This window comes from Cordyceps militaris, assembly GCF_000225605.1.
Source record: "Cordyceps militaris CM01 unplaced genomic scaffold CCM_S00007, whole genome shotgun sequence".
Lineage (NCBI taxonomy): Eukaryota > Fungi > Ascomycota > Sordariomycetes > Hypocreales > Cordycipitaceae > Cordyceps > Cordyceps militaris.
This window is the reverse complement of record NW_006271975.1, coordinates 2,123,435-2,142,566: the sequence shown is the minus strand read 5'-3', so window position 1 is coordinate 2,142,566 and position 19,132 is coordinate 2,123,435. Positions and strand designations below refer to the sequence as shown.

Here is a 19,132-nt window from a genome sequence, read left to right as displayed (position 1 = left end):
AAATATAGGGTATAACCTTATAAGACTTAAACCTAATTTAATAGAAATTTAGTAGGCTAGGTATAGAAGTACTTACTATAGTTATAAATATATATTACTATAAAATAAAGGAAATAGATTTAAAAGTATCTATTCTTAAAGCTTAAAAAGTAGACTAAATATACTAGTAATATTTCTAAGAGACTTAGTAAGTAAAAGGCTAGTAAGTTAAGACTAATTTATTACTATACTATAAAGGTAGAATCTATATTCTTAGAAATATAAAGCTTATTAATAGGCTTTTATAATTATACTATAATAATCTATTTATAGGATATTTTAGTATAGATAGAATAAGTAATATTCTCTAATAAAACTTTTATTAAAAGTATATAAATTATAATATAAAAGACTATATTACTATATATACTACTTATTAGCTAGTAGTAATAAAGTAATATAAACTATATAGTATACTTATATTATTATTAATATTAAGTTAACTATAAGTAAAGTTAAGTATAGATTTTATTACTAGCTTACTACTAGTCTATTTTAAGAATAAGGAGAAAGACTTTATTCTTATTATTATTAACTATTATATAAAGTATTTACTTTTCTTTATAGTTTCTTATATAATAAAGGCTATTAACCTAGTAGATTTATTCTATATATAAATAGAATTAATATTTAATACTCTAGATAGTATTATTTTAGATTATAGTATACTATTTACTAGTAATTTCTAGATAGAACTATACTATATAATATATATTTATTAATAATTATCTACTACTTTCTATCCTTAAATAGATAAGTAGATAGAATAAATAAATTAGATATTAAAATACTACTTATACTACTTCTTAATAAAGGTATAATATAATTAACTAAGGCTACTATATATAGTTTAATATATATATAATAATACTATAAATACTATAACTAGGAATAGCCTAGCTTTTTTATTTATAGGTTTCTATTTTAAGATATATATATAAGTTAAGGTTAACTTACCTAGGGAGGGACTACTAGAACTTAGAACCTAGGTCTAGAAACTATAAGAAGTATAAGATAAAATAACTTAATATTAGGAAGTAGTAATAGTATATTAGAACTAATATTATAATATAAAGTACTAGCTATTAGAACTTAAAAAGGGAGATCTAGTTATACTCTTTATAAAGAATTTTTAAGTTAAGGTAACCTAAAAAAAGCTAGCCTTATACTAGATTAGACTATTATATATACTAGATAAGATAGGTCTATAAGCTTACTAGCTTATAATACCTAGATAATATAAATATCTATATAATATATTCTATATTAGCTTATTAAAGCCCTAGAAAGGGGGTAATACTAAATTATTACTAATATTAGACCTTAAAGATCTTAAAGATAAATAGGAAGTAGAGAATATTATAAATAGCTATAGGTAAGGAAAGATCTAATTATTCCTAGTTAAGTAGAAAGGCTAGCCTACTAAATATAATAAATAGGTATAAGAAGAAAATATAGCTAATATATAGGTAAGTATTAAAGAATATAAGACCTAAAATAGTCTTAAAAATATATCTAGAGGGAGAGGATATCTAAAGAAAAGGTTATATTAATAACTACTAAAAGGATAAAAAACTCTTATAAAATAGTATTAGTTATATAATAAAATAGAAAATAAAAAATAGATAGAGGTCTTAAATTATATCCTACTTATTATAGGGGAATATTATAAATACTAAGCGTATTCTCCTTAAACTCCTAGGCTTACTTAGGAAAAGAGAGTAATAAAATATATAAGTAGTAACTTTAAAAAGCAACCTTTATACTTAGCTAGGGGTTATAACTATTATTAGTTAAGGTTAACCCTAATAAGGAGAGCTTACTATTAACTTAAACTATAACTATATTATATATATTTATTAGATTATTATACTTAATATAGGAATTTTACTAATAAAAAGGATAGTTAGCTATAAGCCTAAAAAGGTTATAAAAGGAAATATATACCTATAAAAACTTCTTTATTACTATTAAATTATATACTAAGTTATACTAATTTTTAACTATATTAAAAGTATATACTAAATTAAAACTAAGCTAGGCTAAAGCCTAATATACCTTAAGGGATAGAAGATACTTATTATTATTATTTACTGCTTTATACTAGTATTAGCCTAGGTCTAAGAAATAGATAAACTAGGCGTAATCTACTAATATCTTATAGGGATTCTAAGAAGAAGAAAAGATATTAGTATTAAGATAGATTTAAATACTAAACTACTAATATATAGGTTAATAACTAATATATATAATACTATAGTATATATATTAGGATATTTTAGCTATAGACTAGTAGTATTTTATAAAAAAATATTATTTAGGAAGATAGCCTAAAATAAGCTTATATTAATACTCTATTAAAGAATAAAGAATATAATATATATAGAAAGTATTAGTTATATAAGTATTAGGTATAGTATTAATTATTTTATTAAGTAAATTAAGTATACCTCTTTTACTATCTATATTATCTACCTACTTTTCCTTAAAAGACTAGTTATAAGTATTAATATAGTCTATATTATTATTATTATTATTAATAATAGTATCCTTAATATTTATATCTAATTTATTAAGATTAATAATAGGGATAGTTAGGGTAATTAGTTAGAGGAGTTATAAATAAAGTATAAAGTTATAATTATTAGGAAAGATATAATATAACTCTATAACTATAAGGTTTACTACCCTAGATAATATAATAGGATAAGTTAAAGAAGATATAAATATAGGAGCTTATAGAATATAGCTAGGAGTAGGAGCTTAAGGAATAATACTAGGGGTAATATAGCTAGAGCCTTAACTATAAGTTAAAACTAAACCTTAGATAGGCTAAGTATAATATCCTTCTTAAATACTAGAGTATAGAATATAGCCTATTCTAAGAGTATATATAGGAGAAGTAGAAGAGTTAGTATTATTACTCTATCCTATAATATATATAGCCTTATTATAAAGCTAAAGTACCTCTTTATCTTATTTAAGTTAGTAGGCTACTACCTAAGCTATACTTACTCTAAGAGCTAGACTTAGGGTAGGTAGTACTAACTAAGAGCTTAGAAAATTATCTATAAAACGAACTTATAGTATAGTCTTAAAGTTTTTAGGCTAAAGAAAAGAAGGATAGGTTAGTAATATCTATTAAGATAGGAAAATAAATAGAGATTAAACTATTATAGTAGTATAAAGCTATACCTATATACTTTAGTATATAGTATTATTCTAAGTTATATAGTTTATAAGGTTTTTAAATTAACTATATAATAAGCTTAGCTAGGGTAGGATTAGGAATATCTAGTTTAGTAAAGTAGTTACTATATTAACTTAACTTAGTAGTAATAAGAATACTAGCTAATATACTATCTAAGCTAGAGTAGTTAGCCTAGCTATAGTAACTTATTATAGGCTTTATAATGCTTAATAAGGACTTACTAATAACTTAAGAGGAATAGGAGACTAGCACTACTACCTAATTATAACTATAAGAGACGCTATATAATCTAGGAATACCTTATCCTAAGTATATTTATTTTAAGGAGAAGATATAATAAGCTAAGAGGAATATAAGAATAAAGATAGTATAAGTAAAGGATATAGAAGATAATAAGAAGAGAACCTATTTTAAAAACAACTTAGGGAATATTTATATTATTCTACTAATTATTTACTAGCTAGTAGTTACTAGCTAATAACTATAATACCTATATAAATTAAATATACTATATTTATAAAATAAATCTATTACTAGGGTATAAGTATAATTTATAATAATTAGAAAAATAATATAGGGGCTAAGAGGATAGTGCCTAGAGAAGCACCTCTTAGAAAGGGAGGTAATTATAACACTCTAAGTATATAATTTAAATTAAAGCCGATTTAGTACCTATAAAGGCAAATAGTCTAAATACTTAAAAAGCTATATATAGTATACTATAAGCACTAAACACATAGTAGCTAAGAATTTATAGTAAGCACGAATTATATAGGATAACTAATCTACTATAAGGTAGGAAGGGCTAGAGTTACCCTAGAGAAGAATTAGTTATAAGATTAGTAAGACCTATAGGTAAGTTAAGCCTAAATTAAGACCCTAAGTAAACCTATAGGAATAGGACTAGTTTATATAAGTTTTAACTAGTATTTAAATAGTATTTAAACTCTAATTAAAAGGATAGGTTATCCTCCTTTTAGTTATTATAAAATAGGAGGGATATTTCTTAGAAGGAAAAAGGGATAAGCTTTAGTCTTAATAAGTAATACAACCTACCTTTTTCTCTTCCTACTTTTCTACCTAATCTAACCTAACTATTATATTTAGGTAGAATTCTATTCCTTTTTATAAGCCTTAAGATTTACTAAAGTCTAATATTATTTAGTAAGAAGAGCCTTAATTATAAGCTTTTTTATAATTTTTAATAATATAGAAGTAAAGGAATTTATTTTATTAATAATTAAAAAACTAGTAGCCTTAAGATTATCTAGAAAGTCGATTTTTATAGCTAGAAGTTAAGGTAGAATATATAAAAAGAAAAGATTCTTAAAAGACTTAATTAGAATATAATTAAGAATAAAAGGATAAAAAAGAAGTATAAACTTAATAGCCTAATACTAAGTTCCTTTTATATAATATTTAAAGTAATAACTTATTAGCTTACTATAATAAGGAGAAGTAGTATTAATTAGGGTTATAATATAATAATACCTATAACTTTAAGGGTTTCTTATAAGGGAATATATATATATTATATATAAGACCTTATAAAGACTATTAAAAGTATATATAGTAATTTAAGTTATAGCTATAAACTTTCTTTAGGTTTTTAAGGATACTTAAATATCCTTCTTAACTAAACTAGGGGTAGGGGAATAGTTATTAATATTATTTAAGCTTAAAGAGGTAAGGGATAATATAATAATATTATTTAAGTCTATATATAATACCCCAATAGGTATAATCTAAATCGAACCTAATTTAGTACCTATAATTATAAGGAACCCTAGTAATTAGGGGACTATATATTACTAACAAAGTTAATACTACTAGTATTAAATATATAGTAGCTAAGAATCTATAGTAAGTATAAATTATATAAGATAACTAATTAGCTATAAGGTAAAGGGGTATCTAGAGTTAGCCTAAGAAAGAATTAATTATAAGATTAGTAAGACCTATATATAAGTTAAGCTTAAATTAAGACCCTAAGTAGACCTATAGGAATAAGACTAACTTATATAAGTTTTAATTAGTATTTAAATAGTATTTAAACTTTAATTAAAAGGATAGGTTATCCTCCTTTTAGTTATTATAAAATAAAGGGGATATTTCTTAAAAGAAAAAAGGGAATAAACTTTAGTCTTAATAAGTAATATAACCTACCTTTTTCTTTCTTTACTTTTCTACTTAATCTAACCTAACCCTTATAATTCTAAAACTTCTACTAAAGGATTACTTAAAAAGAGAATAGAAGCTATTACTAAAAATAAGGCTAAATTATAAAGAAAAAGAGGTATTTTAACTCTTTTATCTTCTTAATCTCTTCTAAGATATCCCTTTATTATATTAATAAAGGAAGATATAATCTAGGAAATTAATAATTTCTTTAAGGAGGCTAAAGATAGTATATCCCCTTTACTAGATAAAAAAGAAAAAGAGATTTAGTAGTAGATTTATAAGGCTAGGTAGAAGAATACTTTAAAGAAAGAACTTTAACTTCTTAAGACTAAGCTAAGTAAGGAAAGTTATTTATTATAAAATAAAAGTAATAAAAATAATTACCCTTTTTAAAGTATTTAGATTTAAAATATTACTAAACTACTAAATTAATATAACTTTTAAATCTATAATTAATAAAAAAGAGACTTATAAAGAGCCTTTATAGCTAATTTAAAGAAGTTTTATAAGGAATCTTTAAAAATTATCTATACCTAGGAATATATAGACTTAGCCTACTAAGCTAGATAGGATTAATACCTAAATAAGCTATTATTAATTAAGTAAGAAGAATATAATAATAACTAAGACTACTTTATAAAATAAAGTAAAGTCTTATTAAAAGACTTTATTAACCTAGAAATAAATATAGTTATTACCTTTAAATCTACTAAATAGGGGCTAAGCTAATACCTTATAGATTTTTATCTATACTTAGATTTACTAAAGAAGAAAGTATTAATACTTTTAAAAGTTAAGAGAGTTTAATAGTATCTTATAAAACTATAAGAATAGTTATAAAAAAAAATTATTAACTATATAAGTAAAAACCTAAAAACTAAAGAAAAAGTAATATTAGCTATAACCTAATACTAGGAAAGTAATATATTAAAATAAAGACCTTTAGACTAAGGATTAAAAGAAGGTATTAATAAGAGGTATAAACTAAGCTATAAAAATAACTAATAAGATTAAGATAGATTAAAGCTAGATTACTAAGGAAGACTATTTATACCTTATTAAAAGAGAAAGTTTCTTTTATTTTAAAGAAAAAAAGAAATTATTTACTATAAGTATAATAAACCTAGGTATATAGTACCTAAATACCCTAAATATAAAAATACTAATAAGCTAGACTTAAGAAAAGGAAACTAGATAGTATAATTAGTTCTTTTACTACTTTAGTCTATATTAACCTTTTAAAACTAAAAATATAAAGCTTAGAAAAAAAGCTATAATTAGAGTCTAAAATAAGCTTAATATAAAAAGAACCTATATAAAAGGAAATAATAACTAAACCTTTCTATATAATAAATACTCTAGCTAATTAGATAAATACTACCTAGGTTATCCTAAATATAAAGGTAATTATAAGTCTAATTAGTATTAAATTAGCTTTATAACTTAATATTTAAAAATTAAAAGTAAAACTACTAAGAATTAAGATAATAAGAAGGGCTTAACTTTAAGTAAATAAACTTTATAAAGTACTAATTACTCTAATAGATTCTAGAAATATTATAAGAACTATTATAATCTAATATTCCTTATCTTAAGATTTAGATTAAAGAGATTATTAGCTTCTAATTAAGATACTAGGTTTAAAAAACTATAATATCTTTATTAATCTAGTCTAATAGCTATAGTTTTTTAAAACCTAAAGTATATAAATTATATTAAATAAGCCTTAATAGTTTAAAAAATAACTATAAACTACTATAGTAGTTTTTATAGTAATTAACTTACTTAAACTACTACTACTTTTAGAAGATAAAGAAGAACTAAAGCTAGTACTTTATATAATCTTTTTAGAACTATAGAATTATCTTAATATATTTAATAACTTTAAGGCTAGAATTATTCCTAAGTTTAAAGGTTCTAACTATACTATTAATATAGTAGAAGAATAGATACTACCTTATAGTCCTATTTACCCCTTCTCTTTAAGGGAATTTAAGACCTTATAGGAGTTTATTAATAAAGCTTTAAAGAAAGGGTAGATTTACCTTTTAGTAAGCCTTACTAGATTTCCTATATTATTTATTCTTAAAAAAGATAAAAGCCTTTAACTTTATATTAATTATTAAGGTCTAAATAAGGTTATTTAAAAGAATTAATACTTATTACCTTTAATTACTAAGATTCTAAACTAAATCTTTAAAGCTAAGTACTTTTTAAAAATTAATATTAAAGATATATACTATTATATCTATATTAAGAAAGGTAATAAATAAAAAACTATATTTAATAGTTATTATAAGTATTATAAATTCTTAATAATACTATTTAGATTAATTAATATACTAGTAATATTCTAAAGCTATATTTATTAAATAATAGGTAAACTACTAGACTATATTTATATTATCTACCTTAATAATATTTTAATTTTCTTAAAAACTAAAAAAGAATATATTAAATATTTAAAATTAGTTTTAAAGAAACTATATACTATAGAACTATATATTAAGCTCTTAAAATATAAATTCTACTAGTTAGAAGTTAAATTCCTAGGATTCTTACTTTTAGAATAGGGAATCTAAATAGATCCTATAAGAGTAAAGATAATCTAAAAGTAGCTTAAAATAAAGATATTTTAAGAAATTTAAGTATTTCTAGGATTTTATAATTTCTATTAATAGTTTATTAACTAATATTTAGCTATAATCCTTTTACTTATAAGTTACTTAAAAGGTATAATAAATAAGAAAAAACCTAGAAAAGTAAATATAGGTAAAGCTAGCTAAAAAGTATTCTAATAGCTTAAAGAAGTATTTTAATATATACTATTATTAAAGAATTATAAGGTTAAAAAACTAGTTTAACTTAAGACTAATATATCTAAAGATATAGTATTAAGAATAGTATTTTAAATAAATAAAAAAAGGAAATACTATTCTTTTATTTTCTAGTCTTAGAAATTAATAAATATAAAATAAAATTATATTATTAGAAACTAAGAAATATTAGTAATTATAAAGAGTTTTAAGTATTAGTAATAATACCTTAATAGAACTAATATACTAATAAAAGTCTTAATAGACTATTTAAATCTTTAAATATTTATAAATACTTTATAACTTAATAGTAAATAGGCTAAATAGTATATATTTTTAATACTATTTAGCTTTATAGTAAAGTATTATATAAAGAAAGGTAATTTAGCTAATACCTTAAGTTATTAACCTAACTATATTTTAAAAGATAGCCTAAATATAAGTCTAATAAATAATCTTAAAAAGAAGATAGTATTTATTATTATAATTAGTATTTAAGCTATAAAAGGCTAAATAGAACTAGTCTAACTTAGAAATAAAGAGAATATAGAAGACCTAGGTAGTATATTAATAATAAGTAATATACCTATAGGTTAAATATAGAGTATAGCCTTATAAGACTTAAACCTAACTTAATAGAAATTTAATAAGCTAAGTATAGAAGTATTTACTATAGTTATAAATATATATTATTATAAAATAAAGGAAATAGATTTAAAAGTATTTATTCTTAAAGCCTAAAAGGTAGACTAAATATACTAATAATATTTCTAAAGAACTTAGTAAAGAAAAGGCTAGTAAGTTAAAAGTAATTTACTACTATACTATAAAAGTAGGATCTATATTCTTAAGAATATAGAACTTATTAATAGGCTATTATAATTATACTATAATAATCTATTTATAGGATATTTTAGTATAAATAAAATAAGTAATATTCTTTAATAAAACTTTTATTAAAAGTATATAAATTATAATATAGAAGACTATATTATTATATATACTACTTATTAGCTAGTAGTAATAAAGTAATATAAGCTATATAGTATACTTATATTATTATTAATACTAAGTTAACTATAAGTAAAGCTAAGTATAGATTTTATTATTAACTTACTATTAGTCTATTTTAAGAATAAAGAGAAGGACTTTATTTTTATTATTATTAACTATTATATAAAGTATTTACTCTTCTTTATAATTTCTTATATAATAAAGGCTATTAACCTAGTAGATTTATTCTATATATAGGTAGAATTAATATTTAGTACTTTAGATAGTATTATCTTAAATTATAATATACTATTTATTAGTAACTTCTAGGTAGAACTATACTATATAATATATATTTATTAATAATTATTTACTACTTTCTATCCTTAAATAGATAGATAAATAGAATAAATAAATTAAATATTAAAGTACTACTTATACTACTTCTTAATAAAGGTATAATATAATTAGCTAAGGCTACTATATATAACTTAGTATATATATAATAATATAGTAAATATTATAACTAAGAATAGTCTAGCTTTTTTATTTATAGGTTTTTATTTTAAGATATATATATAAGTTAAGGTTAACTTACCTAGAGAGGGATTACTAGAACCTAGAACCTAGATCTAAAAACTATAAGAAGTATAAAATAAAATAACTTAATATTAAGAAGTAGTAATAGTATATTAGAATTAATATTATAATATAAAGTACTAACTACTAGAACTTAAAAAAGGAGATCTAGTTATACTTTTTATAAAGAACTTTTAGGTTAAAACTACTTAAAAAAAACTAGCCTTATATTAAATTAAACTACTATATATACTAAATAAAATAGGTTTATAAGTATATTAGCTTATAATATCTAGATAATATAAATATCTATATAATATATTTTATATTAGCTTATTAAAGCTTTAAAAAGGGAGTAATATTAAATTACTATTAATATTAAACCTTAAAGATTTTAAAGATAAGTAAGAAGTAGAGAATATTATAAATAACTATAAGTAAAGAAAGATCTAATTATTCCTAGTTAAATAGAAAGGATAGCTTACTAAATATAATAAATAGGTATAAGAAGAAAATATAGCTAATATATAGGTAAGTATTAAAGAATATAAGACTTAAAATAGTCTTAAGAATATACTTAAAAAAAGAGAATATTTAAAGAAAAGGTTATATTAATAACTATTAAAGGGATAAAAAACTCTTATAAAATAGTATTAATTATATAATAAAATAATAAAAAAAAAAAAAAGAATAAATAGAAGTCTTAAATTATATCTTACTTATTATAAAGAAATATTATAAATACTAAGTATATTTACCTTAAATTCTATAGCTTATAAAGGAAAAGAATAAGATAAGATATATAAGTATTAGGTTTAAAAAGATACCTTAGTATTAAGCTAAGGATTATAGCTATTATCTATTAAGGTTAATCTTAATAAAGGGATCTTACTATTAATCTAAACTATAATTATATTATATATATCTATTAGATTATTATATTTAATATAGGAATCCTACCTAAAGAAAAAAAGAAGTTAGTTATAAGTTTAAAAAGACTATAAATAAGAAAAGAATATATATTTATAAGAACTTCTTAGTTATAATTAAATTATAAGTAGAATTATACTAATTCTTAACTATATTAAAAGTTAAGGCTAAATTAAAGCTAAGTTAAGCTAGATTTTAATATACTTCTTAATAAAGAATATACTTATTATTATTATTTCTTACTTTATATTAAGACTAGCTAAGGTCTAAAAAATAGATAAACTAGGTATAATTAGCTAGTATATTATAAGGATTTTATTAGAAAAAGAAAATATTAGCTATAAAATAGATTTAAGTATTAAATTATTAATATATAGGTTAATAACTAATATATATCTTATAATAGTATATATACTAAGATATTTTTACTAAAAACTAAAAATATCTTATAAAAAAGTATTATATAGAAAGGGATTCTAACTTAAGCTTATATTAATAAGCTATAAAAGAATAAAGAATATAATATATATAGAAAGTATTAGTTATATAAGTATAGTAAGTAATATTAATTATCTTATTAAGGAAATTAAGGGTATTACCCTTTTTATCTATATTATTTACTTATTCTTCTTTAAAAGATTAATTATAGGTATTAATATAATTACTATTATTATTATTATTATCTTTAATAATATCTTATTTAGTATTTATATCTAAATCCTTAATCTTAATAATAAGAGTAATAAAAGTAATAAAATATAGTAGTTATAAATACTAAATAAAGTTATAATTATTAAAGAAGATTTAATATAGTTTAATAATTATAGGATTTTCTTTATTAAAAGGAATAATAAGATAAGTTAATAAAGGCTTAAGTACTAAGGCCTATAAAAAGATATTTAGGCTAAAATAACTAGTAGCTTAACTATAAGTTAAAGTAAAGCCTTAAATACCCTAATAATAATAGCCTTCTTAAATACTAGAATATAAAATATAGCCTATTCTAAAGATATATATAAGGAAGGTAGAGGATTTAGTAATATTATTTTACTTTTTAATATATATAGCCTTATTTTAAAGCTAGAGTACCTTTTTATCCTATTTAAGCTAGTAGGCTACTACCTAAACTATACTTATTCTAAAGGCTAGGCTTAAGGTTAGTAGTATAGACTAAAAGCTAGGATATTCTTATATAAAATATACCTATAGTATATTAATAAAGTTATTAAGCTAAAAAAATAAGGTATTAATAAGATTTATAAAGCTAAGCTAAATAAAGACTAAACTATAATCTAGGTATAAAACTAAGGATATAGGCTTTATTAATTAGTATTTAACTAATTAAGGTAGTTTATAAGATTTTTAAATTAAAGTAGTATAAAACTAGGTAGTAGAAAAAATACCTATATTAAAGAAGTAACTATAGTATTAATATAACCTAAAGGTAAAGGGAATATAGGTTAATATACTATTTAGCTAAATAAAGTAGTTAGTATAGTTATAGTTTTAGTATAAAGGCTTTATAAGGTTTAATAAAGGTTTATTAAGAGATTAAGAAGGATAAGTAAATACTATTACTATTTAATAATAATAACTAAGGAGGTAGCCTAATTTAAGAATACTTTATTATAAGTCTACTTACTATAAAGAGTTAATATAATAATTTAAGGAATATAAGGCTAAGAAAAGGTATAAATAGAAAGTTATAAAAAGATAATATAAAAAAACCTATTTTAAAGGTAAATTAAAGGACTTTTATATTATTCTATTAATTATTTACTAGCTAATAGTTATTAGCTAATAACTATAATATCTATATAAATTAATTATACTATATTTATAAAATAACCTATTACCTAAGTATATATCTTATTTATAATAATAAAGAATAATATAAAGGCTAAAATATAGTACTTAGAGAAATACCTTTTAAAAAGGAAGGTAATTATAATACCTTAATAGGTATAATCTAAATTAAACCTAATTTAGTATCTATAATTATAAAGAACCTTAGTAATTAAGAAACTATATACTACTAGTAAAGTTAGTATTACTAGTATTAAATATATAGTAGCTAAAGATCTATAGTAAGTATAAATTATATAAAATAACTAATTAACTATAAAGTAAAGAAGTACCTAGAGTTAGCCTAAAGAAGAATTAGTTATAAGATTAGTAAGACCTATATATAAGTTAAGCCTAAATTAAGACCTTAAGTAGACCTATAGGAATAGGACTAACTTATATAAGTTTTAATTAGTATTTAAATAGTATTTAAACTTTAATTAAAAAGATAAGTTATCCTCCTTTTAGTTATTATAAAATAAAGGGGATATTTCTTAGAAGAAAAAAGGGGATAAGCTTTAGTCTTAATAAGTAATATAACCTACCTTTTTCCTTCCTTACTTTTCTACCTAATCTAACCTAACCCTTATACTATATTATTAAGATTAAAAGTTAATAAAAAATAAAATAATTAAAAAGAATAGTATATACTTTTAAAATTAAATATAATAAATATACTATTTACCTCTTAAACCTTTATAGGAGTTAAAAGCTAAGACTACTTTACTAGATTTAAGTTATTAATACCTTATAAATACTTTAAAATAAAGATAGTATATTTAAAATTAAGAATATTATTAAGATTAGAGGTTTCCTTATAAGTAAAAAAAGAATAAAAATAAAGTATATTAAAGATAATAAATAAAGGAAAAGAAACTAGCCTTCTAGAGAATTAAAAGTAGTTTAAATACTTTTATATAATTATTAAAAGTACCTTACTTTATATATTATAATAAGATTATATTATTAAAAAGTAATATACTATTAAAGCTATTATTATTTTATTTTTAAATAATTAAAGAAAATAATATAAATAAATTAGTAAATATAGAAAGAAAAAGAGAATAAAGTAATTATAATAGAATTAAAAAGAATTATATATATAAAAAACTTAAATATTCTTTAATTTAATAAAAGTAGTTATAAAAGATTAATTTATTAAAGAATACTATTCTTAATTAAATTCTAAAATACTTCTTTAAAGTAATATAGGTAAAAGAAAAAAGAATTTACTTAAAAGGTATATTATAATTTAAGTAAAGATTATAATATATATAATTAATTAGAGACCTACTTATAATAAAAAGCTAGAAAGGAATAGTAGTATATAAATAAAGGAGTTAGGTTTAAAGAAACTAATCTTAATTACTAATAGAATTAAGTAATAAAAAGATATACTAAAGGAGTATAATTAAACTAATTAACTAGGCTAGAAAATAGGTATAAGAAGAGAGGAATTTCCCCTCTTAGTTAAGAAAGAATAAGGTAAAAATAGCTATAAGTTCTAATATATATTATTCTTTAACTCTACTATATAAAATTACTCTTAGTTATAACTAGTTATCTAATGTCTATATTAGCCTGCTTATATAATTTATAAGATAGTGTAGTGGCACGTGATTCAAACGGAGTTCACTTCACTTTTTGACTAACTGATTTTAGGTGAACGCTTGTCGTCACTGTAGTTTCAAATGTTCTTCCTTTTGATTAAGCTGCCAAATTTTCTCTTCAGCGCTATTTTTTGCTTATTTTGCTCAGGATGAATACAACAACAACTAAGCTACTCACAACGGACCGAAAATCTCTACTAGGCCCAAATGGCTGAAGCGCATGGCTTTGCAGGCCACACATATGGCGATGCTGGCATTCTATCATACCGCCTGGCTGACCAGTACCGGGGAGACCAAGTTGGCAGCTTGGAGTCTTCCCGACACACTGAAAAAGGTCAGGAACGTTGCATGTCCAGCGTATTCGCCTACTAACCTTTTCTCACAGAGCCTCGATTTTCAGTGGTAGGTGCAATCGCTGAGCTCTACCCACCGTCCAAGGCTGCCCAACCCAGCGCAAGCTCCATCGCATGGCGCGCTCGCTTAGAACAGCAGAGATGGCTCAGCAAGTCTCACCCCGAAGCGTTCATGGGCAATTTCGCCTTTCAAGAGCCGCTTCGTGAGGACTTGACCAAGTTCAAGGCAGTCGAGACGTCTACCAATGACCGACCATTGCTTGCCACAGGATCTATGCCAACCGTGTCGTACCGCCAAGACGTTATTAGAGGACCCGTTCCGTTTTTAGCCTCCGCAGTGGGTGTATCTGGCGAGCTCCTGCGCTTGAGTGTCGCGGACCAGACCGACTTGCAGTGGGACGACAGCAGGGATGCCTCTTTGCAATTCTCTGTAATCGATCCTCTGCAGGGTGAAAAGGAAGTAACCTGGGCCACTGATGGTCTTCCAATCACTCAGGTCAAATATGTACAAGGTCTTTCGAACCAGTTCAACGTTCAATGGCTACTAGTCCAAAAAGAAACCTCGACGACAGTGCTTCAACCAGAATATCATCATGTTCCGATCACAGATGCGCAAATCATGGATGGCTCCATAATAGCCACCTCAGCAACCTCGGTCAAGCCTAATCCGATCTTGACAATATCCCATAGCGATACAGGCGGGAATGCCCATTCTGATATAGTATTTATCCCTGCAGATTTTGACCAAAGATCCAGTCTTGCTTTGATTGACGAATGCGGCTTCTGGAGCATATGGCGTCTCATGGGAACACATCGAATCGATTTGAACACCGTCAGGGTCTTTCTGCAAGCGTGTGGACATATCAACACTGGCCCTCTTGCCGAATTCCCTTCGCAGCATGATCATCCCGCCGAAAAGCACGGGTTGCTTGTTGTTTGTAAGTCGAGTATTGCCGAGCTAGATCCGTTGGAAACAGACGCACGCACACGTTTTGCTAGCTCGAAACCGATTCTTCTCATGTGGAAAGCCGACCGGCTTCAGGCAGTGAATATTCATTCGGCCACGATGGTATCGCCTTTGAAGGGGTTATGGACACCAGAAGGCAAGAACAATCGGATTATTACTGTCCAACGCTGTCCTGCTACGGAGAGCCGGGTTTTCATACTGACAGAAAAGAACCTTGTCTGGGCCGAAATACGGAATGACCAGGACAAGCTCACGACTCTTCTCACCGTACCTCACATTGGAGACATTGGAGAAGGGCCCTCGATTCCAACGATGACGACTTGTGCCCTGGAGGACGGCACCGCCATGGTTTTAACCTTTTCGATCAAGACTAACCAACTGTCTGTGTATTGGTTCAAAGCTGAAGACAATGGTCATGTGCGCTGGCATAGGCATGTGACATCTCTTTCTAGCACAATGGATCCTGCTCAGTCCTCCCATATTTCTCAACTCACCGTCACTCCCCTGCGTCTTACTGTCTCGGACGACAGATCTTCGTCCGGTTTGGGAGCTGAGTACAAAAGTGCTGGCGTGGAGTTCTTTCAGGTCAATATGTTGTTCGATGATTTGAGTTTACGACATGGTATCTACACTACCGTCTACACTCCCGACCAAGAGGTTGTGCTGCCTAAAAAGCGGCTAGATTGGTCGATGACGAAACAGCAACGACAGTGGAAGAAAAGGCGAGACAAATTTCTCGAACGTTTTGCAACCACATTCGTGCTCCCGGATGGTATGACTGAAAAGGACTTGATTTCGTTGATGCAGCGAAATAACGCCGACGAATCTGAACTGGCTGGGCGGCAGAAAGAGTCAGAGGTCAAGGTCCCTCAGCCAGTCAGGCTGAATATGGAGAGGATATGTCGGTCCATCGGCCGCAACTTGGCAGAAGCGCAGCGAAGAGGTCCTAAAGGCCTTCCTATAAATTTATTTATCGCTGTTCAGGACATTCTTGACACTACCGAGCCAGGGAGCAGGGCTCCATTGACGACTTGGTATGTACCTCTCACTCATCAGCACAAACGACAACTAACATGACGAAGGCATCAGCTTCCAGAGTTTGTAGGAGATGATGCCGAGCTCGACGACGTTGAGAACGGTATGGAAGCAGAAATACAAAATCTTTTTGATGCGGCCGACGAAAACAAAGTCATTCCGCAAGTTCGACGATTCAACGACAAGGAGCCGACTGATTCATTGGTCAGCTTTGCAGACTTGTTTACCGAGTACTGCAATCTCTGGCTCGATGGTCCAGGTTTCCGCATAACGGATACTGTTCAAGAGCAACGAAGGGTTTGGGTAGCTGAAGTGGCACGGAGCATGCTCTTGTCAAGCTATGGTGTTTTGGTGCAAGATGTTACGGTGTTTGGTCCTCAAAGGCTAGAGGTATCACGGGCGCAGAGCAGGGAACCAGCTAGCTCGGCCATGCTCACGTCTTCGCCGCATAACTCCCAGCTCCCCCAAGCGCCGCCCGATTTAACCAACAGCAACGATGATGCCTTGGCAAGACTGTCCCTGTTGGCACCGTCACTATCCACAACGCAGCCACCTACGTCGAGATCTCACAACTTACTCTCCTACTGGCCTGCCGAGCGCGGCCATGATCCCGAGCGCTACGTTTCGACGGTAGCCGTCGCCTCGGACGACAAGTTCAGAGAGGCGCGAGAGAGACTACAGAGAAAGGAAGCGAAGCGCAGATCGCACATCGACAAATTCAGGCTACAGTCGATGACGCGCCGGAGCAGCGTGCGCGGTCGCGAAGACGAAGTGATAGGCTCGTCGCCAGGTCCTACGCACGTGCAAGCCATGTCGAGCCAGGCCCAGCCGAGTTCGTCGCAGACACAAGCGCCGTCGATAACGCAAGTGACCATGAGCCAGCCTGTCTCGGGCGCATTTGGCGCTAGAAAGAAGAAGTCCAAGCCCAAGCGGAAGAGTGGTTTTAGATAGATGCTATGAAATGTTGTAGAACGATGTGCAATGTTCCTGATATATCTCACTTGCTCCTTAATCTACTTTGAATACGCGATTCTTCAGGTGTGCATATCATATCGTCTGTTTGTCAAGTTGACTGTGGTGGGGCTCGCTGTTGCCAACATTACTTCATCCTCCGTTGGCGGACCGGCACCTTGACCATACATCTCATCATACAACTTGGCAAAACATTGTTGGCGTAAGTGGAATAAAAAATCAGTTCTATACCACTGAGAGAAAAGAGGCGGTAACAGAACCCACCCAGTATGTCACACTCACATTCACACTCGCACTGCCACGACGAGCATGGTGGCGAGCACGACCACTCAGACGACATCACGCCGGCACTGCAGTCGTCGCTGTACGAGCAAATCGACTTTGACCAGATTGTAACTCTCAACGAGTCGCGTCGAGATGCCGGCAAGGCTATTGTCAAGAAGACTTGGGCGGAGCGGCTCGAGCTGGACCCGGAGCTGGAGAGCGCTGCCGACGAGCAGCTCCTCATGACGGTCCCGTAAGCACTGTCCCACGACGCCGCCATTTCCTACCCAAACACCTTTTCATACTTTTTTTCTCTTTTTCTCCCTTGTCTTCTTTTGCAATTCTCACCATTCTCAATGTACTGATGTGATAATAAAAAAAACTACAGCTTCACAGCGCAAGTCAAGCTGCACTCGATTCTGCTCCGCACCTCCCCCTCCGCATGCGCCCCCAAGACGCTGAACCTCTTTGTCAACCGAGACGACCTCGACTTTGAGGCCGCATCGGAGGATGAGCCGGTGCAGCGATTCGAGCTCGCGCAAACGTCCGAGCTACAAGACATCCCCGTCAAGCGGGCGCTGTTTGGCAAGGTGCAGCGGCTGAGCCTCTTCTTCGCTGACAACTTTGGCGACGGCGATGAGGACGTGACACGCTTGAGCTATGTGGGCTTCAAGGGCGAGTGGACGCGGCTGGGCAGGGCGCCGACGAACATCGTTTACGAGGCGGCGGCGCAGCCGGGGGACCACAAGATCAAGGGCACAAACGTGAATGCCATGGGCAGTGGTATTGGAGGACGGGGACCGGGTGTCTAGCGGTGGCTACAGAGCGGACAAGACAAACGATGATATGAGCTATAATGACAGGTAGAGATGGAAGCTGGAAAGTACGCGGCTGTGTTTGGCGGAGGATGGCTTTCGAGTGGCGCGTGAATCTGGCTGTGCTGAGGATGTGCTGAATCGCGGCGGTGTGCTGGCGATGTATAAACACAAGCCTTGTCGAATAGAATTATATCGTGTTGAAGCCGTGACTCCAGTAAATCGTGTCAGCTTAATACATATATATATCTTCCTTTTATCAAGCAAAATGGAGACGTCGTGTAGAGACGTTCGCTTCAACAATTCTAGTAATAAACTAGCGTACATAGCTGCTGGGCTCTTAGCGGATGCATGTTAGTCAAGTGTGGTGTACTCTGAATGAGCCGACAGAAACCAGATTTTGGTCAGGAAGATATCAGAAAAATATATTATATTTATCTATATCCCTCTAAAATCGAAAAATCACTTTTTCCCTTTGCCTTCTTATCTTTCAGACCTGGTTTGGCTACGAGTTCTAATCTT

General features: G+C 28.0%; 2 protein-coding genes across 2 annotated transcripts; both read left to right on the top strand.

Moving 5' to 3' along the window:
• Nucleotides 1-14,411: 14,411 nt before the first annotated feature.
• On the top strand, nt 14,412-17,510 carry CCM_08899 (RNA polymerase I-specific transcription initiation factor RRN6-like protein; the record flags this gene model as incomplete). The annotated part of the gene is made up of 3 exons (XM_006674035.1): nt 14,412-14,538; nt 14,590-16,558; nt 16,607-17,510. The coding sequence occupies 3 exons, from the start codon at nt 14,412-14,414 to the stop codon at nt 17,508-17,510; spliced, it is 3,000 nt and encodes a 999-aa protein (XP_006674098.1).
• A 290-nt stretch (nt 17,511-17,800) lies between these two features.
• Nucleotides 17,801-18,607, top strand: CCM_08898 (DUF1000 domain protein; the record flags this gene model as incomplete). The annotated part of the gene is made up of 2 exons (XM_006674034.1): nt 17,801-18,048; nt 18,184-18,607. 2 exons carry the CDS (start codon nt 17,801-17,803, stop codon nt 18,605-18,607), a joined length of 672 nt encoding a protein of 223 aa, XP_006674097.1.
• Between the last annotated feature and the right edge of the window lie 525 nt (nt 18,608-19,132).